General features: G+C 44.0%; 2 protein-coding genes across 2 annotated transcripts in view; both read right to left on the bottom strand.

The window, feature by feature from the left end:
* LOC139910173 (cytoskeleton-associated protein 5-like) overlaps positions 1-4,255 on the bottom strand; it is a 30,070-nt gene extending 25,815 nt beyond the window's left edge. The window contains exons 1-10 of the mRNA XM_078282552.1: positions 4,153-4,255; positions 3,711-3,794; positions 3,054-3,247; positions 2,388-2,594; positions 2,104-2,275; positions 1,254-1,395; positions 1,074-1,171; positions 857-970; positions 658-762; positions 147-236 (exon numbers count right to left, since the gene is read on the bottom strand). Coding sequence (XP_078138678.1) covers positions 147-236; positions 658-762; positions 857-970; positions 1,074-1,171; positions 1,254-1,395; positions 2,104-2,275; positions 2,388-2,594; positions 3,054-3,247; positions 3,711-3,767 — 1,179 coding nt within the window. The 5' untranslated portion in view covers positions 3,768-3,794; positions 4,153-4,255. The remainder of the gene's footprint in view (positions 1-146; positions 237-657; positions 763-856; positions 971-1,073; positions 1,172-1,253; positions 1,396-2,103; positions 2,276-2,387; positions 2,595-3,053; positions 3,248-3,710; positions 3,795-4,152) is intronic.
* Positions 4,256-7,163: 2,908 nt separating this feature from the next.
* The window catches only part of lrp4 (low density lipoprotein receptor-related protein 4), a 38,776-nt gene continuing 19,773 nt past the window's right edge, over positions 7,164-26,166 (bottom strand). The window contains exons 12-35 of the mRNA XM_078288447.1: positions 25,418-25,594; positions 23,769-23,894; positions 22,791-22,999; positions 21,920-22,001; positions 21,659-21,764; positions 21,306-21,507; positions 20,671-20,860; positions 20,077-20,208; positions 19,393-19,533; positions 19,203-19,289; positions 18,925-19,096; positions 18,129-18,291; positions 17,290-17,515; positions 15,685-15,988; positions 14,750-14,968; positions 14,390-14,524; positions 13,309-13,417; positions 12,818-13,010; positions 11,547-11,660; positions 11,328-11,436; positions 10,617-10,681; positions 10,428-10,515; positions 9,592-9,733; positions 7,164-7,636 (exon numbers count right to left, since the gene is read on the bottom strand). Coding sequence (XP_078144573.1) covers positions 7,295-7,636; positions 9,592-9,733; positions 10,428-10,515; positions 10,617-10,681; positions 11,328-11,436; positions 11,547-11,660; positions 12,818-13,010; positions 13,309-13,417; positions 14,390-14,524; positions 14,750-14,968; positions 15,685-15,988; positions 17,290-17,515; positions 18,129-18,291; positions 18,925-19,096; positions 19,203-19,289; positions 19,393-19,533; positions 20,077-20,208; positions 20,671-20,860; positions 21,306-21,507; positions 21,659-21,764; positions 21,920-22,001; positions 22,791-22,999; positions 23,769-23,894; positions 25,418-25,594 — 3,833 coding nt within the window. The 3' untranslated portion in view covers positions 7,164-7,294. The remainder of the gene's footprint in view (positions 7,637-9,591; positions 9,734-10,427; positions 10,516-10,616; positions 10,682-11,327; positions 11,437-11,546; positions 11,661-12,817; positions 13,011-13,308; positions 13,418-14,389; positions 14,525-14,749; positions 14,969-15,684; positions 15,989-17,289; positions 17,516-18,128; positions 18,292-18,924; positions 19,097-19,202; positions 19,290-19,392; positions 19,534-20,076; positions 20,209-20,670; positions 20,861-21,305; positions 21,508-21,658; positions 21,765-21,919; positions 22,002-22,790; positions 23,000-23,768; positions 23,895-25,417; positions 25,595-26,166) is intronic.

Here is a 26,166-nt window from a genome sequence, read left to right as displayed (position 1 = left end):
TACTTCCTCAGTGTCACTAAACACCAATAACAATTTAAGGGGGGGGACATGGAGTGATCAAACAATCAGAGGACTAGGCTGCAGGTAAATGTTCAAGGAATTACTCCAATTAAACAACCAATTAGCTGCTTCCACATCCAACTCACAGTCAGGAACACGGCATCAATGGCTTCCTGCAGAGCCTGTACCACCTGTGGCTTCTTCTCCTTAAATTTCTCCAAAATAGCCGGCACCACCTTGAAGGAAAGATGAAAATGTTGTTAACTGCACATCAGTCACAAAGTCTTATGATTAGGGATGAGATGATATATCGAAATTCAATATATCGCAATACAAAAATGTGACAATGTGTATCGTGAGGCAGAAAAATAAATTTGATGAATTGTAGTAATCACAAATGAGACTGCTTGCCCATCACAGTTTCTCAAGCTCTCTATTGAATTTATATTATTTGCACTTTGTAAAGACATTTTTAAATTGTTCACACTCTAGCAAGCCAATGCTAGATTTGTGTCTCAGAAATAAAGATAAATCTGCACAGTCAGACTTTGTCATTTAACTTTTATTTATTACATATGTGGTTGTATTGAATTGTGAACTCCATAACACATATTAAAAATTATGATTCAGTGCTTAAAGACTCATGAGGGAACTTACATTGCCAGCATACGTCCCAAACTTCTTCCTTAGACCCAATGCCAAACCAGCTAGGCATTTAGCTGCCAGAGACACCAACATGACATTGCTGTCTTTGCCAATCACCTACCAAAAAAGACAAAAAATGAGACTCATGTCTGGCATACAGCTGGTAATGTAGTTGATTTGAAATCTGCAAGATCCTAAAAGTTTTCAGTACCTTTTTCAGTGCTCGCACTAAATCCCCATACTCTCCTGCTTCTAGTTTAGGATTTTTAGCAAGTGTCTCCAGTGCCTCCAGTGCCTCTTTTCTCTCCTGCCATTTCTTCGCTTCCTGCAAAGAAATAACAGAGGTTCATTCAATACTCGCACAGGCACTTGGGAAAGAAAAACAAAAACAACTTCATTTAATCCCTGCAAGATAAGCAAAGACTTACAATTTTCTCATAGAAGTCTTTGGGCAGTTTGGAGAGGATCTCCACTGGCTCCAGGAGTTCATAGGCGTCCACCTGTTGGGCCGACTCCTCGGGTTCTTCTACGAGAGCACATGTGTCAGATCAAGATATAGCATTCCGCTCTCCCTGAAGTTGTAAAAGAAAACAGAGTGGGTTGCCTACCATCAGCCGGGTCGACCCCTGTGTCCGCCTGCTGCTGCTGCTGCTCATATTTGGCCCGCAGGTCCTGCTGGGACCGGAGGAAGCGGCTCTGTCTGGGGGCTCCTGGTGCCACGTTGGCCCACTCTTCCTCCAGTTCCTTCAACTGGAGGCAAACACAGACATCAGAACACACTTGGTTAAGACCTGCAGGCACAGGATTATAGCACTGTGGAGGGCAGACATGACACACAACTCGATTTACCTCCCAGTATGGATTAGGATTATTGGTTTAGCTTTTAAAAAATACTGAGGATTCTGTAATGAGTGGCGACCAATTATCATGTAAGAAATTGTAAGAAAAACAAAACAGTTTGGATGATGTTTAAGTACCACTTGTTCATGCCCAATATGACTGTATGGACACTGCGGTTTTTGCACATGTGTTTTTCTCCAAGTCAGAGTAACTTGTGTTTATGTGATTGAGATTGATGTGAATGAGGTGTAGGCTATTTAATCCATATTAAAAATAATGAAATGTACACAGATGGCACCATTTCAATTCAACACACCTGATGAAGACCAATTGAGGTTGAAGCATTGTATGTTTGCACAGAATACATTTTTGGTGGGGCATATTTCTGTGTGCGGACCTTCTCTGAAATTTGTGGCAACCAATTTATCCCTTTCAATCAAGCCTATACTTATACTTCATTTATTGCTTTGAAGTGCTTGTATTTTTTTTATAGCAAATAAACAACTTATTTTGTGCATTAGACTGTTTCCCAATTTAATTTTAACCTTCACATACAGCAACAAAATGTATCTATTAACACTTAAGCCTACTGTCAAAGATGCACAATCAGATGCTGACCTGCACAGCGTTGATGCTCTGAAGCGAAGGCCTCAAGGCATCTCTGATCCATCTGTAGACCTCTACAGCCAGTAGCTTTGCTTCGTCTCTCACCGGCTTCTCTCTGGACTCAAACAGCTTTGGCAAAACTTTCACTATGGGCTTCACAGTTACCGTCTTGGCTCCGAATTCACTAAAGCCGAGAACACACATAGACATCAGTCACACAGAAATCTGATGTTTACGCTAGAAAATGGCATGACTACAACATGAACAGCTCAGATCAACGCCCAGCTCAGTCTCACCAGAGCGCCCTGCGTATGGTTTCTACACAGGCCAAAACGATCTTGGGGTTCTTGTTGTCGAGGCCCTTGATGAGCTCTTCCTGTACAGCATCTGCCTTCTCTATCTCAATGTACATGAGGCAGATGTCAGAGCCCAGCTCCTTGGCCCGGGCCTTGGGCTGGTTAAACACTTTATTCACCACGCCGCTCACCACCTCTCCCACCGTTCTGCAGAAAGGACAGGAGAACAGGTATATAGCTCCCTGATAAGTGACATTAGAGTTGTCCAAACACTTCGTTCTATTAGAAGTAGACCTAAAACATTTATTTTTACTGCTGCTTTTAACTAGCCGTTTTGACTTAATACACTAATGTTGGGCTTTTAGAGTAAAAGTCTGCTGCAGTTTTACTTGAATGTATATGCACTTTAAATTGTCTATTTCCTCTGCATGTGTATGCATGTTTTTATGTATGATGACATGTATGTTCTTATTTTATTTTACTATACATGTATTGCTCTTACTTAAAGAGCAATACTTGCTCGCTTTTTGAAGCACATTGTGTTGCTTTTTGTATGAAATGTGCTATACAAATAAAATAATGTGCAAGAGAGAAATAATATCAATTACAGTATCATCAGAACTGATCAGCTGTCAGTGTGTGTGTGTGTGTGTGTGTGTGTTTTACCTGCTGGCTATATGTGCTTTCTCTACAAAAGCCAGTGCAGCTTCCAGTCCCTTCAGCTGGACGATTGCATTGGACTCTGTCACAAACTTCTTGATGAGCCCCAGGAACTTCCCCCATTCTGGGCTCTTTTCATCATCGATCCTCTGGAAGAGCTTCAGAGCCTCCTCATAGCCCACTGACCTGGCCTTCCACACCTGGGACAAAGGCCATGAAATGTCACTGCAGTCCTGTTTTATGTGACTAAGGAAAGCTAGTTGAATGTTTTTCTGGTATGATGTCCCTGTTGACAATTTGCGATGAATACACATTATAAAAGCATGACATTCTTTACAATCAACTTTGAATGTTCACTGATTGAAGCCAATTCATAGTATTCCCATGATGTCGTATACATTTCCACGAAAATATGTTGCTTTACCATACACGCAGCTCACTGGCTGAGACTGTCATTTGATTACAATAATCTGTTAATTTAATACAACCAACTGTTGTTTACCTACCAAGATGGCCGTGTGGTGATGGAACAGAATAATATGAATACGTTGACATAAAGTGTAAATGTTGGCCTGACCTTTGTGATTTCAGGAGAAGACATATTTAATTAACGATAGCTTGTAAGAGACGTTAACCGTGTCTGCCGGGCTTGTATTTATTTACCTTGTGTTCACATTTCTGATCGACTGGTAACTTCATCCACTCGCTATCATCCCCCATGATTATCTATATGGATTTCTTATTGAACTGCAACGATAGAGACATGGGAACTGATTAGCTGGAAGGACAGCAGACAAGAGCGAACCAAGCAAAACAAGTTGTTCGCTAACTTCATGTTATCTAGGTTAGCCAATTCACCGTAAACAACTAAAAACGTTTGTTAGACTATGCATAATATCAAGCGAAATGAAAACATTTAAGTTAGCGGTTTATCTAACGTTACTGTTTCATCAACATTGCTGACAAGCATTTCTTGAAGCAACTGTTGTTAGCTAACTTAAGTTAGCTTAGCAACGTAACTGTTAACGTTAGCATCATTACGTCAAAAACGTCCAACTGAGCTGCCTACTAAATGTGAAACTAATATCACCTAATGTTAACTTACCAAAGATCGAGGGATATATGCTAGTCGATAAATAAATACCCTGAAATCTGCGTGGTTTTCTTGTTCTTCACAGCTCAACGTCCAGCCCGCTGCCAAACTCTTTCATTTTAAATAAGTGCCTTCTGTAAAGCTTATAGCTGATTGGCTCAACCGCTGGGGCGATGGTGGAAGTTCATTGGACAGTTTAAACACTCTTCCTGTTTACCCACCAATGACAAGTTATACACCCACCCCTCCCTCTCCTTCTCTCTCTCTCTCTCTCTCTCTCTCTCTCTCTCTCTCTCTCTCACACACACACACACTCACGCGGATAGTCAAAGTGTTCCCTTGTGTATGTTTATTATTTTTTAAGGTAATGGCCTGTTGTGGATATTTCTGCATATTTCCTTCTCTCCTCTGTTTGTCTGTATAAAAGACAGACGACCTCAAACACCCAGAAAGAAGAATCCCTTCACATTGTAACCCCTTGATGTGCTCAATCAGGCCTCTGTTTATATGATACAGAGTTAACATGGTATTCAGTATAGTGAATATGTCAGTGAGATGAAATGTTATCCCATCCCTAAAAAATTGAATATTCCTACAGAGCCTTATAGCGTCCCATACTCAGTGAGTTTATACTGACATAATCACACTTAATTGATTTTATTTAATCTCCTATGGTATTGCTATGATTTTCCTAGTATAGGGATTTACAGTTTTGCTGTGACATTTGAATACTATCCTTAGAAAATGTATTATGGGATTACGACAGTTTATCATTAGGGATGATAAGCAGAAAAAATACATCTTGAGTTTTAGTCTATATAAAAATACCCATGTAAAAGGAACAATTGTGGCAATCTCCTTTATCTTATCTTATATACCTCCTTTATCTGTCATATTTTGTCATTTAGGGCGTGTTCCCATGATAACATTCTCTAAAAACTTTAAATATCTTTGCTCTTGTTGCATGTCAGTGATCAAAAACACCAGCATTGTCTGTATTATGATACAATTATCTGAGGAGAATAAAGATATTGCGTCCAACCAGTGAATGATTTAACATGGATGAGTGAGCCAAAAGTTTCATTGAAATGCAAATGCAGTTTTATATTAAAAGATAGCAAAGGGATAATTCACTATATCACACAACACAGCTTGTTAGTACTGCAATGGAAATACATATACAGTCTTTTCATATTTACACATTAAGTGACAACCAAACAAAGAAATCATAAATACCTCTTTTTGTTAACTTTACAACAGCTATACGCGACCAATATTTCATAACATAAAAGAGCACTATTAAATAACTGGCATCTTCTTAATCCAGCAAAAACAAAAATGTTCTTCTCCAGTGAGTAAAATTAATACAAGTCAAAAACGGTCATGAAATCCCTTTGTACAAAAGACTATACAACATAATCAACACAATATCTTCAACACAAATGTTTGCTTATATCCGCATGGTAAAATCTGTACAGTTAAGCGATCCTATAGCAGAGTGGGAGGGACTGTGAGCCGGGTGATTGGTTACTGGATCGTGGTGACGCTCTGCAGGCCGACCATCAACCAACCGATATGTAGCTGCCAAGACCCTCTTTCATTGGCCTCAGTGCTTTGTCTAGCAGCAAATCAGCAAGTTGCTGAACTTGTAGAAGATACTTCAAAATACATGGTTTTGAAAAGTCTAACCGATATATATGTCAATATAGTAATATATTTCCTTGTACCATATTTTGAAACGACAGATAGAATGGTACTCTTCAATGTTAAAGCAATGCATAATATCTTTACTTGTATTAAATTAATGATTCATTAAGTTGTCAGTGATATATTTCTAAACTATAACCCTCGCTGCCTGATGGGTTGAGAGACGCACAGTGTTCCTAAGTGTATTCCATGCTGGGAATCATTTGTGAGACTGTACTGTAGCAGATACTGCGAGTGCACATTGCATTACAGGTTCAGAGTTGATAGATCTACTTTAATCAGAATGCGTAAAAAGAATGTCACGTACATTTTACAACCTCCGAGAAATATAAATATAGCTGAAGAAGAAAAACAAAGAAATGTTTGGCACTTAGGCTATACTTCATCGCGGCTTCCTCTGCTATCCCCGAGGATCAGCAACGGTTGGATTACAACTTAAAAAAAAAAAAAAAAAAAATTTATTTTGTTGAGGATGAATGGACTTCTGCAATCAATTGAGAGTACCAGCCAAGTCCTTGCTCGACTCGTTGGAGGCCGTAAATCAAGATATCAGAAGCAGATGGAACCACCAGAAGTCTCCCATGGGTGAGGGAAAGAGTTTCCTGGCTGTCAGCGAGTCAAATGAAACAAACACCCCATTAAGATACATTTGTAGTGAAGTGTAGATGAAGAAAGAAGCATGGAGACTTTGTGAAGCCCCGCCCTTTGGCACTGTCATAAATATAACTTTTGAATACCTGGGTCCTGCTGTACATAGTTCGACACAACACTCTCACCGTTCTCTAAAATAAGCAAACCCACTCTGAAAGTACAAAACGTTCATAAATAGAGTTCATAAAGACATGGCAAAATGATGAGTGGCATTAGAGAGAGCACTGTGTTACATAGTCCAGGAGTATATCGTTTTAGCTTTGTCAAAAAAGTTCACCAAAAAATGTAACGTTCTACACAGAGAAGCGTCCCTCGCGGTGAGAGTTTGCATCCTTAAAAAAAGGCTCCAGATACGACCGAGTCTCTGCTCACTTCTTCCCCAGAGTCTTTTGCTTTCTTATTCCAGCATGCTCATTAATTGTCTTTTATCAGTTTGCCTAAAGGCAGTAGCACTGAGGGTACTGTTGGAGGACTGCACTGTGTGTGTGTGTGTGTGTGTGTGTGTGTGTGTGTGTGTATATGTGTGTGTGCACAAGTAGGACGGAGTCCCAGTTTCAGAGACAGAAGTTGTGTTTATGTGAACTTGCTTGTGTCTAATCAGGTTCATATGTACCGTTACTCTACATAGTATCAGGATGCAAATATCACTGTGTTTGTACCTAAATATCTTTGTGTGCATAAGTTGTACCAGCTATAAATACAGGTGTACATGTCTGTCTGTCTGTATCTGTGTGTTGCGTCTGCAGGTGAGATAAAGCAGAGGGGGGAGGGGGCGGGGGGGAGGGGGCGGACTCCCTCACACTTCGCTCTCGGTGGAGGGCTTGCGTGCGGAGGCCCAGCCGGTGTCGGGCAGGCTGTGTTGGGCGTGGCGCTGCGGGGTGATGGCGGAGGGGGTCAGGGTGGTTATGGAGGAGCATTCGGACGCCTCCTCCTGCAGGAGCTGCTCCGTCTCGCCGTCGTCTAGCGACGCGCTGCTGGCCTGCAGGGACACCGTGTCTGTGCGCATGCAGGTGTGCAGGCCGCCTCGGGACGGCTTGATCTGTTTTAGGTCGTCCCAGTACAGCTCCTCATTGGACAGGAGACACACGCCCTCCACAATGCGGATTTTCTCCTTGGTGTAGCCTCCGTCCCCTCCCCCCTAGAGAACGAGACACGGTTAGTTAGCCGGAGCGGTGCCCTGTATACCAGGAAGTTAAATGAAAATCCTCAGCTACTCTCACACTGTTAGATCTCATCAATCTGTGATGCTCAATACATTCCAGGAGTCATTTTGTGATCAGGTGTTGTAATTTACTGTTTTGGTGAACCCACTTTCCCCTCAACCTGCCTCGTCTACTTCTACTTCAGTTAGTCATTTCCTACATTTCCCAGAATGCCTTTCAACAACCCCCAGTAAATGGCTGTGAACTTGTTGCATTCAGCTGTGGGTTACGTGCAGGTGGAGAGAGCGATGGCAAAAGCATAGCAGGAACAAGAGAGCGAGAGTTTTTCCAGTCGAGAAAAAGTAAGAGTCTGATTCTGAGGGACTGACACCAAAACCTGACGTTGATGTTTTAGATCGCTGAAACGTTTTCTGACATCAAACTCCATTGTTGCTGCTGGAAATATCTGGAGGTGATGTCACCTCGTCTACGATTGGCCAGTTATCCACCAAGAAGAAAAATACACCCGGGAATGCAAAGTACATCACCAACAGCTTAACAGCGTTAAAGTGTTTTAGGGTGGATTTTTCCTTGAATCAGCAACCAACTGCAAAACACTCCAGAACAAAAACCATCTTCAAACACAGCCCATGCACAGCAGGTTGGCTCCGTTTAGTAACGCTGTGCTTCCCTCTACAGTTAGTTCTGTCAACTTCAGGGAGGTGGACATCTTCACTGTAAATGGTTAAAGGTGCTAAGTGTAGCATTTTAACATCAATAAATCATCACCGCATTAATTTTGAGACATTAGTATAACTGCCATAAACAAACAAGACCATCGGCAAGAAGCCTGTCAGCCTCTATCAGCCTCTCCTCTGCATCCTCCATAGTTTCTCCACCTGGTGGATCTGGAGGGAAATCTGCTGGATCGCTTTACGGCACAAAACAGGAAGAGGTTCTGTTCTTCCAGAGCAAACGGAGCTAAAGCTGCAAGAGTTTCTGGCAGCAGATGTTGGAAGGAGGGAAAGGAAGATGGAGAAATCACTTTAACAATTATCCTTCTTCTTGCTTTTCAAAATAAACACACCCAGAGCGAAGCCAGGGAGGCAGAGGGGGGACAAGCAGCAATATCTTATTTGTGACAGAACGCAACAGGGTTTATGGGAAATGTAGTCTTAATTTTGTGAAACACTAACACTAACAATACCACTGCTGTGAGACAGAGACTATCAATTGTCTCCCCCATGCTTTTATTTGTTTATGGTAATTATACCAAGGTATCACTGTTAATTTGACAATGATATGATGTTCAAAGAGGATACTTGAAGCACCTTTAACTGAATGCATCTGTCTTGGCATTAAGCTTTTAGCTACCTTGTGAGATAAGTCAGTTGCAGCAGAACACCCTGTAAGTAGTGCATTAATAGACATGCTATTGATCACAGCACTCTGAAAATGCACCAAACAGAGGAGTGATTCATTTCAGATAACAGGTCGCATGCAGTGAAAGACAGAATAGGAAAGGGAAAGAGGTATGAATTGACAGGGGAACATATGAGACAAAACAAAAGAAAAAGGGGGAGAACGAGTCAGAGAAAACAGAATTGGGAAGGACATGATTCATCCATGCGGCGTAGCTACCTCTCCGTGGGACAAGTGGGTCAAAAGATAAAGGGAGAGAGGGAGTTGTAAGGATGAGAGAGCTGCAGTGAGGGAGAGGGGGAGGAGGAGAGAGGGAGAGATAAGTGCCGGGCTCGGTGCCTGCTCGTGTCACATGTTACCATATTCCAACACAATCAATCTGGAGAGACAAACAGGAATGACATTTGTCTCTATGGTTACCGGCCATACACCTACACTCTATCATCATACGACCGAAACATCACGGATTCACCTCAAATCCATTCCTCTACTCAAATAAAAGGTCATCAGTCTGCACCTCAGCAGTTACCTCTTTCTTATATCGAAGCTGGTTGTAGATGGGAGGTTTTTGCGAAGCCTCGATCTTGACCTCCTGCGTGGATGTCCGGTACGACGGGTTGCTGTAGGTCAGGTTGCTCACCCCCGGGTCGGCAAACTTGGACTTTTTATGTCTGTCGATCAAAGACAGACAGGAACGGCGCAGGGCTTAGTCAATCCAGTCAATTACACTATGTACTGTAATATCAAATGTAGATCACTCTAACTTCTGTGTAAGAAAAGGCAGTAGGGAATAGGGCTGGGCGATAATTCAATTTGAACGTTTATCGTCTTTCAGTGGAATCATATCATGGTGATATGGTGATTTTGGGATATCATGACACAATACAGCTGTCTCAAACGATGATAACAAGCAAATTTTACTTAAAAACTGACAAAATCAGGTACGAAACATTTTAACGACATTGTTTATTTAAACATTTCAGCTGACATCACACCTAACATTACCATTCGGTTCAATGGGATGAACATTCAATTTCTTTTACGTGATTTTGCATATGTGAGCCATATCGTGATATATATCAATATCAAAAAAAATCCTTATGAGTATCATGATATTGATTTCAACCATATCACCCAGCTCTAGTAGGGAATGAAAAGAAGGTTAAAGGCCCATTCACATCCAGAAAACGCTCTGAGGTCGAATCAAAAATATAGTTATGGTTTTGGATAGTTTTTATAGTAAGCGTTGTACAGGGAACACAGGGGGCATTCTATTTCCTTAGAGCAATTTAAATCTTTTTTATAGTTATAGTTTTCTTTCTAGTAACTTTGTAGATGTGAATGGGCCTTGACAGCTGGACTTACCTGTAAATAATAAAGGCAGCAATGAGGATCAGAATAGCCAGGATGGTCAGAACTCCACCAATCACGTAGCTGATATGAAGCCCCTCCCCTAAGAGAGACGGCACAGATGTTAGTGAGTCTGTGTGTTTACGAGCAAAACCAGTAGCTTTGCTCAGACACAAAGCGCTGACTGAGCGATCCTGTACTGACCGTGGGGTGCCGTCACCACGTTGCTCTGTAAGCAGCCCTCCACATTTAGGTTCTTGTCGGTGCAGCTATGAAATGACAAGAAAACACAGCACAGGTGATTTTGCCAAATATCAATTATATTGGAGTCAAAATTATACATATACAGTATGTTAAGTCAAAAGCTGTGGAGGACTCCCTGCACGGTGGCTGTGCTTCTATATCAAAATTTGGAGTTTCAAAAGCAGCGTTGGGGTTAATGCATTACTTTGTACTTTTTAAACATTCCCTAACCTTCTCAGATTACTTTTTCATTCTAACTGGTAACTCAAGGCATTTGTTTTTCCAATTCTTGTAATCCATTATTTGTTACCGTTTCAAATTGTAATGTTGTTACTTTTATTTTACTTTCATATCGTTTCAGTTTTTGTTACCACAAATTAAAAAAATATAAAAATGAAAATCCCGCTGCACATTGTGCAGACAATATGTTGCTAGTTGAAGAAAAACACAATCTAAGTCTGCTTGATCTATATGAGACCAACAGTCTTGCATTGCATTTTAAAGCAATGATGGACATACAGCAGCAATGGGGAACATAAAAGTACTCTAAGTTATTTTCAAGAAAGAGTCACTTTGTAACAAAACTAGTTACAGAGTAAAATAACTATTATTTTTTAAAAGTAACTTTCCTCAACACTGTTCAGAAGCTATTCAAATGGAAGATAGACTTACTTGACAAGTGAGGGTCCCCTCTGCGGAGAGTCTGTTGCTTTGGGGATTTTGTTGGGGACTGGGGTGCTGGTGGTTCCTCTGGATGGTGAGGTGGGGACGTAACCTGAGACTGATCAACACATGCTAATTAGCACTTCAATTTAAAATGTGCGTCAAAATGCGAGCACATACTATACTCAAGTACACACACGCACACACACACACACAGCAGTCACTCACTAGTGGAGCAGGGGCGGCCATCTGGCTCGTCGGGACAGGCACACACAAAGCTGTTGGTCTTGGCAAAGCAGAGGTGAGTGCAGCCTCCGTTGTTCACCCCACAGAGGTTGGTGCCTGGAGAAGAGAGGAGGGCTTCAGTTAGGCTGCGTTCACATCAAGCATGTTTGGAGCGGTTTGTTCCAACTCTGGAGCGTTTGCTCCTTTATTCTGGTTCGTTTGTCCAGGTGAGAACGCTGACATTTGAACTCTGGTGGCACCAAATAACTGCACCAAGACCCCTGGAAATGCGAGTCTCAGTCCTCTAACTGTGGTGCGGTTCAGTAGGAGTGAGAACATAATGTGAACATAATCTGAACTAGCTACAGGAAGCAACCCCAAAACGGGATTATGGGTATAAGAGGCTGGAAGTTCAACATCTGATAGTAGCAGTTACTCAGAAAGCAGAGTAAAACAAAATGAACCGAGGGTAAACTTGGAGTTAAAATGCAGTGAAACAGCGCTTCAATATACTAAATTACGGCAAAGAGCAGATATTACAGAAACTGGAATCAGATTTGTTTTGACTCCCTGCCGCCAAAATCTCTAACCTGGCAGCATGACAGCTTACCAAAACTCTGTCCAATATATGAGCTACTTTTTTGGCTTGTAACTGGGCAGAGTGAAACTAAATGAACCAAATACAACAAAGTAAATTTTACTGCTGTGGTTCGAGCAAGAGAAAACAAACTGTAGGTGTGATCGCACCTTTTAACGCCTCTACACAAATTAACAGTCTGTGAGGCTGTAACACTATCTGCATAACAACTTAGGTTTAACATTATTCTACTATTATTACACATCCATCCCAACTTAAGGCATTCGTTTTTCCAATTCTTATAATCCAGTATTAGTTACTGTTTCCTAATATTACTTATTTCATATTGTTTCATTTTTTTGTTACCACAAATTTAAAAAAAAGGTACAAAAACAGGGGGAATCCCTCTGCATCTTGTGCAGACAACATGCTCATGCACAGTGTGGTTCAAACCAAAGAAAACAAACTGCCGGTGCGATCTCTTCTTTTAGGGCCACACCTTTTTAGTCTGTGAGGCTGCAGCAACACCTCCATCGTAACTAAAGTTTAACATTATTCTACTATTATAATAGTCCATCCATCTGCATTGACCCCTTATCAACCGGCCGAACACTTCATCAGTGTCTTCACAGTAAAGTTCGTGAACGCGGCGCGGACTGACGATGCGTCTTGCCCGTCTCGAGCAGAAAAGCCTCACCTGTCTGTCTGTGAGGAGATACCACTATGATGTCCATGAGGCCCTCCACGTTGGGCAGCACCGTTTCCTTGTTACGGCCGGTGTGTTTATCCACGCGCTGGATGGACTTAGTCTGCCAGTCCGTCCAGTAGATCCAGCGGTCTTGCTGCGAGAGTCGGGAGAAAGGGGTTAGAGGGGAGGACACCGGCTTCAACTGGGGAAACGAGGGAGAAGAAGAGAGGAGAGGAAAAACACAGACAAGGAGCAGGGGGAAGGGAAGAAGAAAGGGAAGGGAAGAGAGAAAGGAGGAAGAAAAATGAGGGTCAGAGATGAAGAGAAGTAGAAGGAATGGTTAAGTCGAATGGGTTCAGTATGAGTCGGAGGAGGGAGGGACAACCAGTGAGTCGCACATTGAGCTGATGAGTGAGAGAGCGGGTGAGCGGAGGAGGCAGCCGGGAGGAGGGGTCAGCCGAGTGATTGACAGCCGGGGGGGGGGGGCGGGGGGGAGGTACCTGTGTGAGGGCGAAGGGGTGCGAGACGGGGCTGACGAGGACCTGACGCAGTTTCCCGTTCAGGTCCGAACTCTCGATCCGATCCAGATGGGCGTCCACCCAGAATATCCTGCAGAAAATACCACAGATTCATACACACACTGAACTTCCATCTGCGGACGCTTAAAGGAAAAATCCCCCCTCAGATATTATCACACTGTTAGATCTCAGCAGTTAGATCAATGCGTTCCAGGAGTTGAATGCGATGAAGTGTTGGAATTCAGTTTTTTGGTGAACCCGCTTTCCCTCAACCTGCCTCGTCCACTTCTATTTCAGTTAGTGATTTCCTATGTTTCCCAGAATGCCTTTCGACAACCCCCAGAGAGCGGGCCTGCACCTGGGTTTGGGTTGTGGGTTTTAAGTGTCGATGGAGAGGCAATAATGACAGTGATAAGAGTAAGAAAGCAAGACTTTTGCAGTCGCGCCCCTTACTCAAAATGCAATGTGTCTTGTGGCTGCATTGCATTCTGGTCTACTGAGGCTACTGTGGGTGGAGAAATTGGTCTCTCTGCCTCTTCTAAGATGGATTTCAAAATGGACCCAGAAATGCAAAGTACATCAACAAAACCTAAAGTTTTAGGTTGGATTTTTCCTTTAACAATGCCAGATGAGAGCCAACAATGCACATCTGCACGTCCTACACATATTTCTGCATGTTACCTCCATTTGTAAATCTGATAGCTTACAAGAGACATTGATACATTACTTATATAAACACATTACTGTATATATGTTCTTCCATCTATGCACCTGATAATGTGAACAGCTAGCAATGCACACTTGCACATCCACTTGAAACATGTAAACCTGTCAACAAAGATGCTGTATCTTTTAATGACTTGTATTATTCTCAGTATGTTCAGTTCTAAGAATTACTTGTTGTATTATCTTCAGTGTCTCTATTTGTCTTTTTCTTGTAGATATCCTACTTTCTGATGCTGCGATGATCCCATTTCCCCACAGGGATCATCAAAATCTGATCTAATCTATTCTCACTCGACTCCTCAGTGTAACCAGAGGCCTTACTTCCCCCCCCTCTGACCTTCGTGTGTCGTAGTCCAGCGTGAGTCCGTTGGGCCAGCCCAGGTCGGTGTTGATCAGAACTTTCCGGTCCGAGCCGTCCAGGTGGGAGCGCTCGATCTTGGCGATGTGACCCCAGTCTGTCCAGAACAGATACCTGCAGAGACAAGGCTGAGCCGGTGAGAAGTCCATCACATTTCTCCAAACAGCTTGAGCAGCAGAATCCAAGTGTTTTGTAGCCAAACGACTGTACTGCGAGTCCAAAAGTCCAATATTTACCTCTTTATCTCTCTATAGTTAATGACTGAATTTTAATTTTGAGCTGAAGAACTGTTCCTTTAAAGTTTCATCTAACCCCCCCCCCCCCCCTCTCCTGTCTTACCCTTTGCTGGGGAACACGGCGATGGCTCTGGGCTCGTCCAGGCTGTTGTTGACCAGGACTTTGCGGCTCGTCCCGTCCAGACGGGCGACCTCGATGGTGTTGCGGCCGGTGTCGGTCCAGTACATGTTCCTGGACACCCAGTCCACAGCCAGCCCGTCTGTGGTCTTCAGGCCCTGGCTGATCACCGTCTCCATGCCGCTGCCGTCCAGGTTGGCCCGCCTGGGGAACACGGGGAAGGTAGACAAGGTACAATATGTAACAGGGCTGCACGATTAAAATTGTTTCATTGCACTTATATTTTCACTTTTCACTTTTTTCAGTGCAGTATTTCGCAGTAGTAGTTGCAGCTAGAAAGTCTTGTTTTCACTCTTACTGTCTTGCTCTTAATGTGTCCTTACTTACAAAATTCAAATAATAAATAATTACCACTTTGGCACACTGCTACAACCCGAAGGCAATCTATACACAGAATCTGTACTTGTTTGTCATCCAGTTTAAAACCAAAGTGTCTCCAAATCACAGAAAATGATCCACTTTTAGGAATTAAAACATTTTCAGGATTTTCCTCTCCAACTTCGGGCCAATTTGTTCTTTTCCACAGATACTCTCTGTAAAGTTGCTCTGCTGCTTCTCCATCTGAACTTTAGTTTTGGTCACATGGTGCACATTGGCATTAAAAGGCTGTGATTGGTCAGGAGTAATGGAAGTGCTTGATAAACCACACCAGGACTTTCAGGAGACTTGAGAATATAAAAACACTTCAATATCGCTGAATAACACAATTATTAATTGTGGAAACGTAAAATTGTGATATACAATTATCTACGATTAACTGTGCAGCCCTGGTATGTAATCAATAATCGTACCGACCACCAGAAGTGGAGGGAGTAAGTGTGTGTGTGTGTGTGTGTGTGTGTGTGTGTGTGTGTATTCACCTTATAACATCCAGGGTGACGTCAGTGTAGTAGAGCTTTCCGTCCACGCTGTCGTAGTCCAGTGAGATGACGTTGTGCAGCTCGGGGACGGGCACGTGCACGTCCGTGTGGTCGCCGGTGTCCAGGGAGATCCTGCGCACGCTGACGCGGTTGGAGAACAGCAGGTACGTCTCCGGCGAGTCGTCACACGACCTGCCGTCTCCCTTCAGCAGGATGCCGGTGGGACAGGCGCAGGACGTGCCGTTGGGACGGGGCAGGCACAGGTGGGTGCAGCCGCCGTTCCTCCTGCCGCACTTGTTGAAGCCTGGAGCGGCCAGGGAGAGAGAAGGAGTGTTAAAGACCCCATGAAACAGCATCTTTACATAATGCAGTGAGGGATCATTCAAAAATCTAAACCAATGGAATATGAGTCAGGGAGAGAAAGGCAGTTTTATTTGATGGGAGGGGTGCGGAGGGGCGGGATTGTTCAAAAATCTGATGGTTTTACTGGTTAAAAATCTATATTTATGCCTACTGGTGCAGCATGAGGTCACCATGAAAGATACTCTGTTTCCCAGGAAGAAATGGGAGTTTATTCATGGGGACTTTAACATGGTGGTGTACTTACAGCAAAGTCAAACTTGCCCGAAATAGAATCGCGGTCGAACAGTACACACAAACAAGTCGCTGTGGCTTCGTATTGATCATTTATTTACACTCCACACCGGCGGGGATGCGTGAAGATCAAAGGAATAACCGTAACTAAAGGGAAACTGGAAATAGCGGTGACAAAAACTCAGAACAACAACAACAACAACGTTTGATCGTCACAAAAGGTGAAATCCTCGAACAAGCTCAGCTCAGTCCCCAGATCATTCACTTTGAAGAGTCGAGTTCAAGAGTTCAAGGGAGACGGAGACAAAGACATCCAGACCGTCAGCAGACCGACACACAGCGGCGGCCGGCGTGTGAAGACCGCGACGAGTTAGACCAGAAAGCCCGTGAGCGCTGAGGAGTCCGAAGCCAACGCCAATATTTTCCTTATGTGTTCAGGAGAGGAGAATTATTGATAAAGTAATGGCTGAAGGAAACTAAAACTAATTTGTTAACAGAATCCTTGTTGCATTCTGCAGAAGTCTTGTGCCATCCACATTACAGGCTGTCTAATGTGTTTTCAGAAGGTTAATAGCTTTTTTAAAAACTAATTTCCTACTTAAACCCTGGAACAAAGCCCAACAAGATCTGTGCGTACTGAAATAAGACAGGAAATAAGAGAATATTGATGGATGCCAAAAAGTTGCTTAACTTGTACGTTAAAACATTTTAAGATCAAATCTGAACCATTTTGTGTTTACTTGGGGTCCATTTATTGCTTGGTTATATAGAACTTAGAGGTCAACTTATTGTAGTGAATGGTTTTATTTTTTCTTCTGTATTTTTATTTTTTTGTCGGTTTTCATTTTAACATTTAAGTTGTCAGTTAAGTATGTAGTTGTTATGTCTTGTCTTCTGCTTGAGAACTTTAATATGATGTTCATTACAAAATAAAAAAAGATCAAATCTGTGCGTACACACAGTTCCAGTGTCACCCTAGTTTCCCCCAGAATGCCGCGGGGCCGGACTCACCCAGCGGCCTCTCCCTGTCCACAGCCTGGATGTCCATGAGGCCCGGCAGGTTGGCGCGCACCGTGATGGTGTTGGCCCCGCTGGTCTTGTCCGCCCGCTGGATGCTGCGGCTCTGCCAGTCGGTCCAGTAGATGTGGGGTCCCAGCAGCGTCAGGCCGTACGGGTGCTGCACCGGAGACACCAGGGTGCGGCGGTTCTGCCCGTTCAGGTCCGCCGACTCGATACGCTAGAGGACCGGAGAGAGGACAGAGAACCGAGTTACCGCGCTGATTCCATGATGACGGGTGAAAACCTCCCATCTCCTAAATGTTACATTACTGGTTTTCAGCTCGACAGCCATGCATTTTTTAGTGTATCCAATTGGTTTTGAAAGGTTTTCAAAAGCCCAAGGGTCGCTGAACTTTCCCGACTCATAGAAGAGCATGAAATGGCATCTTTACATGGCATTTGATGCATTTCTCGTTGAAACAGGATGCTGAGGCGGGACATAATGCAGTGAGGGATCATTCAAAAGTCTAAACCAATGGAAAACAAGTTAATGGGGAGGGGTGTGGAGGGGGGGATTGTTCAAAAATCTGATGGTTTTATTGGTTAGAAATTTCTATTTACACCTGCTAGTGCAACATGAGGTCACCATGAAAGACACAAGTTTTCCAGGAAGTAAAAGTAATTTCATTGGGACTTTAAGATGAAACATGAAAATCTCCAAAAAACTGCAGAATAAGCTTCAATTCTTAGACTGCCACGTTCAAAATCAACCAAAGTGCAAAGGTCAGAGCTTTTGTCCCCTTACGATTTAGGACTTGTAGGGTGACAAGCTGTGAGGAGTCATCTCTCACCTCTGTGTGGGCGTCGGCCCACAGCAGCTGCGAGCCGGCCTTGTCGATGGCCAGGCCGTTGGGCCAGCCCAGGTTGTTGCTGATGAGAACCACGCGGTCCGAGCCGTCCATCGCCGAGCGCTCCAGCTTGGCGTGTTCACCCCAGTCTGTCCAGTACATGTAGCTGCAGGAGAGGCAGAGGGGGAGAGGTCAGAGGGCGTGTGGAGGGATGGAGGGAAGGGAACTGAAAACGGGCCTGAGACTGGATGATGGGATGTTAGGATGAGCGTTATTGATCCCTGAGGGGAAACTGAGGCATTAGAGCAGCAGATAATAGAAGTGCAGGTTGGAGAACGAAGACTAACAAGTCCAGATTCTTTACAGTCCCACAGCATGTTAGTGGTGACAGTATTTTTTAATACAAGGTGTTTAAGGTTAAGGTTTTTAATACACTGTGTGAGTTGTGGGAAAACTTGCAGGGTAAGGTGTTTAAAAACATAGTTAAAATAAAATGTTCACCATAATAGAACATCTACTTCCTCTAATTAGATAGTAAATAAAGAATATGAAGAAAATGATTTTCTCAAGTGTTGTGATGAAGTTTGACAGCAGCAATGGCATTAGTACCAAGTGGAAAAAGGTAATATAGGCTAAAAATAAAAGTGTGTTTCTATGATCCAGATAAAATATTTCTCTGTGGTGGCTAAATGAAAACTCTCACTGACGCACATACGGACAGATTTACAGATATATTCAAAGATGGACATTGGTTTAAAACCAAAACAAAAGATTTTCCCGAACGTTTCGCCTCTCTCACCCCATCTCATGGTACAGGGCGATGGCTCGGGGGCTGTCCAGGTTCTGCCAGATGAGGACTTTCCTCATGGAGCCGTCCAGGTTGGCAACCTCAATGCGGTTGGTTCCTGTGTCCGTCCAGTAGATCTTCCTGCCAACGGCGTCCACTGCCAGGCCGTCAGTGGTCATCAGACCTGTGGAGAGAGAGAGAGAGAAGAGAGAAAAGAGAGAGAGAGATGGAGTTATGACTGGTATGACTGGGGGAAGTTGAACTGTATTGTATACTTGCGCTGTCCTCACCAGTGGATATGATTTCTTCATGTGCCGTGCCGTTGATGTTGGCTCTGCTGACTTTCTTCAGTGTGCTGTCAGACCAGTACACTTTGCCTGCAGGGGGCGCCATACACACATGTCAGGACTTGAGTGGGATTTTTCCTCACTTATATACTGCGAAGTGCATTTTTGAAACGCAGGACAGAGACACACACACCTTCTTTGGGGTCGACTCCGATGGCGATGGTGTTCTTCATGGAGCTGTTGACGGCCAGCACCACATCGGCGAAGTACGGGATGTCCAGAGAAACCATCCTGATGTCCGTCCTCCGCGCAAAGATCAGGAAGCTGCTCATCCCTACACACAACACACACAACACACACGCAACACACATCACAGCGCCTGCCTGTGATGTCATGGTACAGAACGCACCTAGCAAACATTTTGATGTTGAACAGAAGTTTATACCATGGTGTGAACCAGCATTGAAAACCAGTGTAAATATAGAGCCAAAATTCAACTTGACACATCCTTAATCGTCCCAATCTGCTACCTGCATCATTTTGTGAAATCCTGACCTAAATATTTTTCTGATATCACTTTAATAGTATCAGAAACTGTTTTCATATGAATTTTTACCGTGCCATAATTCTAATATCTTCGAATATCCATAACATTTCATGCTCGTTTGATGTTGAACTTGGCCACTTCCCGCATGTCGCTGTCCCGTCAAATGGTTTCTGAGCAGGTTGATCCCCGTCTCACTGCACAGTGCAGCACACTTGACGCAGTGAGAATGGTTGGTTTTTCATGGAAACACATGAAAACTGGTGTGTGATGCCCTCTCTGTTTGAACTTTTGGGTCAAACGTTTCTGAAATGCGAACAGTTCGGCTCCTACCATGAGTGCAGGTCTTCCCGTCCGTCTGCAGGTTGATCCCGGTGGGACAGGCGCAGCTGGAGGCTTTAGGAGCGGGAGCCAGGAGGCAGAGGTGACTGCACCCTCCATTATCCACTGCACATGGGTTATGCACTGCAGATGGAGACACATACAGACTCAGCTCACCCACTGTCCTGGTTTCTAGGTCAAATGCTTAAACTCAAGACCCCTAATTGGATGAGGACATTGGGGCAAATTGACAGAAACACAGAGAGAGAGACAAACTGGCAAACTGGAAGACACACGGGCACTGAAAACACTCCAGGACCCCGGGGAACATAGGAAAGCCCTGCACATCAGTCAGATCAATGAGTCTTCAGCTTGGTATGAGCCCCAGGGGCCGTCTGCCCTCTGAGCCACTGATCTGGGTTCAGTTTACCTGGCCCCTAATCCTCTCAGTGTCAGCAGAGACACTGGATCTGGGCTTCGGGAAAGGCGGCAAAAACCAGAGAAGAAGACAGCGACAGGAGGATTCTTTCATCTGTCAGGAGAGGCTGCCCAGGTCCGACGGGGGACATACATACAGCACACACTTCTGTCTCGACGCACACCAACCTGTCTCTCGGTGCCGGTGGAACATGTGGATGTCCATGAGGTTCTCCAGGTTTTCGGTCAGCGTGTGTCGCTCCAGGCCGGTCAGCTTGTCGGCGCTCTGGATGCTCTTGGACTGCCAGTCTGTCCAGTACAGCTTGTCTTCATGCAGCGTCAGGCCGAAGGGGTGGGGCAGCTGGCTGCCAATCAAAACCTGCACACAAAGACAGAAAAAAAAAAGATTTGGTGAACCGTACCAAGAATCAGTTAACTCTGTACCTTCCAAATCAACAGAAGAAACTAGAAGGTACTTGCTCGCTGAACAATTCTCCAACTTGCTGTTACACCCAAACACATCATTCCTATCACTTACCTTTTTAGTAAAATTGATTTCTAACATCCCCTTAGGATTTGGAATAAAGTCTCTATCTCTGTTAGTTTCGTAGTTACGGCTAAAAAACAATAATTGTCCAACAGCAGAAATCCCAGATCAACAGGAAAATCAGCAAAATCAATTGTTTCTTGGCCCAAAGACGATCTGTCTACCCAATTTCATGGAAATCCGTTCCGATGTTTGAGAGATTCTGCCAGACAGACAAACCAGAGAACCTGCTCGGCGGAGGTAAAAATACATACATGTTGATAAAAGCTCTGCTTACCTGTCGGTCAGATCCGTCAAAGTTGCCATATTCAATGGTCTTCATGCCAGCGTCGGCCCAGTACAGGCGTTTGGTCTGGTAGTCGATGGCCAGGCCGTTGGGCCAGGTCAGGTTGGACGAGATGATTACGATGCGACTGGATGCATCCATTCCCGCACGTTCGATCTTAGGGTTTGCACCCCAGTCCGTCCAGTACATGAACCTATGGGGAAAGAATACAACATGTTAGAGGAAGCCGTGCAAAGCTTATGTTCAATGTTACAAACTTTGGGGTTAATATATTACTTTTTAAAACTTATTACTCCTCTTTGGTTAAAACTCTAATCATCATTTTGAATTTGGAGACATCTCACCCTCCGATGGGGTCGACCACGATGTCTCTGGGCCGGTCCAGGTTCTCCCATATCAGCACGGTCCGCATGCTCCCGTCTGCGTTAGAAACCTCGATGCGATCCGTTCCTGGGAAACGTGCGCAAGTAGTCATGAGATTAGGGAAAACACACAGCTGGGTTAGGGAGACTTAAAATCCAGAAAAGAGCGTACATCCACACACAAGGGACTGTACATATCAGCAGTATGACTGACAGATGAATATCTGAAGTGAGGGTGCTTACCGGCATCAGTCCAGTAGAGCTTGTTGGTCACCCAGTCAATAGCCAGGCCTGCTGGGCTCTCCAGACTGGTGTCCACGACCACCTGGAGAACAGGGACAGCAAAGACTTTATTACCCCATTCCAGCTTCCCTGCTGTGGCTTCCTGCTAATTCTAGGATTGATTTTAAGATCTTACTGTTTGTTTACAAGTTGGTGTGGTTACACAGTATGTGTTTCAGCCAACTGAGTCACCAGGAGGCCACTGAAAAGCTTGTATATACAGTAATTGTTTCATTTCACGCACCTTTTGTGTTTTTTATTGCTCTCATCTTTTTCTGCTGTTTCAGCTTTGTTCCAATTGTTTTTGGCTTTTATTTTTACGTCCTGTGCTTTTGATTTTATTACCTCTTTTTGCTTTCTTGCCTCTGTAAAGCACTTTGTAGCTTTGTTTTGGAATATGAATGAAGTTAGATACAAACCTTTATCCCATGTGCAATAAATATGCTTAATTTTCAAATGCACTTTACACATTTTGCACAAATATCTCCTTGCTCTCACATCCACTGCACATCCAATTTTGTATTAGTATTGTATCTGTGTTGTCACTGTGCTGCAATCTGAATTTCCCTCATAGACAATAAAGTGAAGTGAACTGAAGTTATTATTATTAACTCAGAGCTACTCAACTCTACACCCATCATCTACTACAAGCAGACCAAGGATTGCTGTTGCAATTTCATATTCTCCCCAGTAGATGGCATTATTGCATTAACTTAAATCTTCCAGCACTCTCTTGCGTCTGCACTGTTCTGGAGTCACGGACAGAAAGAAGCGTGATGGTTTCAGCAGTGAGATGAAGTCCAGACAGTTAGAGCCTCTAGAAGCCACTGACCTCCTGCTTGGAGCCGTCCCACAGCGCTCTGTTGATGGAGTCGGTGGTGACGTCGGTCCAATAGATGTAGCCGTCTTTGGCGTCCCAGTCCAGCGCCACGGCGTTGCGCACGTCGGCCAGAGGGATGACATCATCGGACATGTCCTCTGTGTCGAAGCTGACTCGTCGGATGTCCGTCCTTCGGGCAAAAAGCAGGAACTTGTCAAGACCTGATTAAAGACCAAAGGTCTTCTGTCAGTGCTCTAGGTTTAACAATGGGGTCAACATGGAACACAGCACAACAACACTAACACACACACACACAACTAGCAGTGCTTACAGGGGAATTCATACAAAACTGACTTTTCTTATAGTTGCTTTCCTTTTTAACTAAGATAAATGTCTAGAATTATGAAAAAGAAGATGTTTTATAAGTACAGGGTATAAAACTGTATAAAACTTTCTTTCAACCATCTTTAGCAATGCAACTCAAGTATCTCACAGGATTTCTTATATCTAACATCCTTATAGTCAATTTCAGTGAAATTTTCCTTTGACTGGACTAAACAGTTATATGTTATTTGACTTATGTTAAAACTGCATTATTCTCAATTATTGGCTTCATCTTAAAGTATCAATTAAGTGATATTTCACTTAGGTGGGGGGGTTCTGAAAAATGTGATGGTTTTATTGGCTGAAGTTTTTATGTTCGCCTGCTGGTACAGCCTGAAGTCACCACTAAAAATATGGTTTCCAGGACGTGAAAGTAATGATTTTGTTATATAGAAAAATACAAGAAAATAGAAATGTTTTTGCATTTATTGTTAAAGGTGAATGTTATGATATGGACAATTAGCTAACATGGTGACAAGTCATTCTCCGTTTCATTGCGACTTTAACCCTACATACTGTACATTCGTTGCAACACTCTTAATAGCAACAGGTTTTACCGCTGGCTAATGTTTTCTGTCTGTAAGTCACAGAAGGGGAGGAACTCACTCTTGGCACAGCTGTAGTGGTCGACCTTCTTGAAGCCGGTGGGACAGGCGCAAGTGAAGCTCTTGTTGCTGGGCAGGCAGAGGTGGCTGCAGCCACCGTTGTTGGTGCCGCACCGGTTCCTCCCACCTGCAGGGAACAAGGTGACGACTCAGACTCTGTGCAGGCGTGTGAGCATCAGGGCTGCAACTAACAATTCATTTCTTTGTCGATTAATCTATCGATCATGTTTTCTATTAATCATTTAGTCTGTGAAATGTCAAAAATAATGACAAATGCCCAAGTTCCCAGAGCCCAAAGTTATTCTTCAAATTGTTGATTTAGTCTGAGCAGCAGCCACAAAACCCAAAGTATTCATTTTATAATGAGATGAAACAGAGAAAAGCAGCAAATCTTAGTATTTGTGAAGCTGCAACCAGCAAATCTTTGGTATTTTTACTTGTGTTGATTGTGATTTTGTTGATCAACTAATCGATTAATCGACTCATCGCTTCAGCACTAGTGAGTATGTACAAATTCTGTGTGTGTGTGTGTGTGTATGTGTGTGTGTGTGTGTGTATACATGCCCTGTGTACCAGGATAAAACACTTTTAGAAAGGGCATTTTAAGGACTCTAAAGGATTTTTTTGCCCCTTTGACCTGATTTTAGTGGCATTTTGGGTTTTTTCGGGGGCAATTTTATTCAGCTATGAAATAATACATGTGTTTTGGATATTTACAAATAAACCACTCAAATAAACCACTTAATAAACCACTCAATAAACCACTCAGCATGCAACACCCCCGCACTTCTTCCTCACTGCTGGAAACTCGGCGGGCCTCATGAGCCGCTCCCGCCGCCGCTGACTTTTCTTCAGCTTCTGTTCATTTCAACATAACGGCGTGCGACCGGAGCTACGTGGCTTTGGTTGCTTGAAGCAGAGTTCAAATCTGTTGAGCTTTGACCCGCATGAGTCGCCGGCGCTCAGGCCCGGCTGGGACCGGCTGGGACCGGCTGGGACCGGCTGGGACCGGCTGGGACCGGCTGGGACCGGCTGGGACCGACGCCCTTCTGCCACCATGGAGGAGGATCTCATTTTAGCGGTGTCGGTTATCACAGTATTTTATCAGCATGAGAGCCGAAGATTTCTTTCAGCTGTGACTCAAGTTCAACACGACTAGCTAGCAAGTCAATGCTCTACTGACCAGTCCACCTGAAAGTCACACCGGCACTACACAGGTGTAAATCATGCACTGATTGTACCTCAGCTGAATTGACTCCGAATTGATTTCACTTCTCCTCGAACCTGGTGTGACCAGACAGAAGACTTACAGAAGAGGATGGAGCTGTTTTACTCTCTCTGTCCTCAACTAGTGGAGTTTTTTTACCATATTGGTTTTTGTTTTTATTTTTTTTGTTTGGGTTTTTTTTGCTGACTTCTGGCTGCCGTGTCGCCGACAGTTTCTACTGCTGCAGGCTAAGAAGTCGCTTGTTTTCCGATCCAAAACCGCTCCATATTTCTCACCCAGAATGCACTGGAACGAATCGCCCAGTCGCCGGAAAAAACATACGGACAGGATGAAATGCGAGAAAAGGGTACTCCTAATTACTGGGGGACATTTCATGGTAAATTTGTGACATTTCTGCCCCCCCGACCCTGCTGTGCACCGACCTGCAGGCTGCCTCTGCGGGTGCAGCGTGTGGATGTCCATGGGGAAGTGCAGCTTGTTGCGGATAATCTCCTGGTTCTTGCCGGTGAATTTGTTGGCGCTGTTGATGCTCTTGGTGTGCCAGTCGGTCCAGTAGAGGCTGTCCTCAAACACTGTGATGGCAAACGGGTGGGGCAGGCCTGAAGAGAGAGGGGACAGCAAGGGTGAGAAACACTGAACACGAGCCAATCAAAACCACAACAGCGAGAGTAAACACACCAAACACATATTCCAGCAGAGAACGATGTGTTTTTGAGGGTTGTAATCATCAAAGTAAACAAGCAGAACGTTTGACAGCTTCAGACTGACACTTTATAATGAGTAAAAAAATAATGATGCCGTGATCTGGAGATGTAAAGCCTCTTTCCGAGCACAAATCTGGAAAAGAACAAATGCTGCAGTTGGCTGGTTTCAGAAGCGCTCTCCAAACATCCTGCACACAGCGCTGTGGGCTTGGCTGATGTCACTCCGTCCTCATGCAGGCCAAACCGGAGCTGCTTTCAATTAGCCCTCCTCCCGTCGGCCTGTTGCTGGTTTACTTGTGGCTGCACCGGCCAAAAGGAGAGGCAACCCACCAGTTTCCTTAGGTAATGTGCCTTTTCCGTCCCGCATCTGAACGGAGGATCCAGCACGTCCCCCAAACTAGGGTAAGACCGATATATATCAGGCCGATTCTGGCCTTTTATTTCATATCAGATATCAGCCATTCAGC

Source organism: Centroberyx gerrardi, chromosome 1 (genome assembly GCF_048128805.1).
Source record: "Centroberyx gerrardi isolate f3 chromosome 1, fCenGer3.hap1.cur.20231027, whole genome shotgun sequence".
Classification (NCBI taxonomy): Eukaryota; Metazoa; Chordata; class Actinopteri; order Beryciformes; family Berycidae; genus Centroberyx; species Centroberyx gerrardi.
Note: the sequence above shows the minus strand (reverse complement) of the source record. Positions and strands in the feature narration are given on the sequence as shown.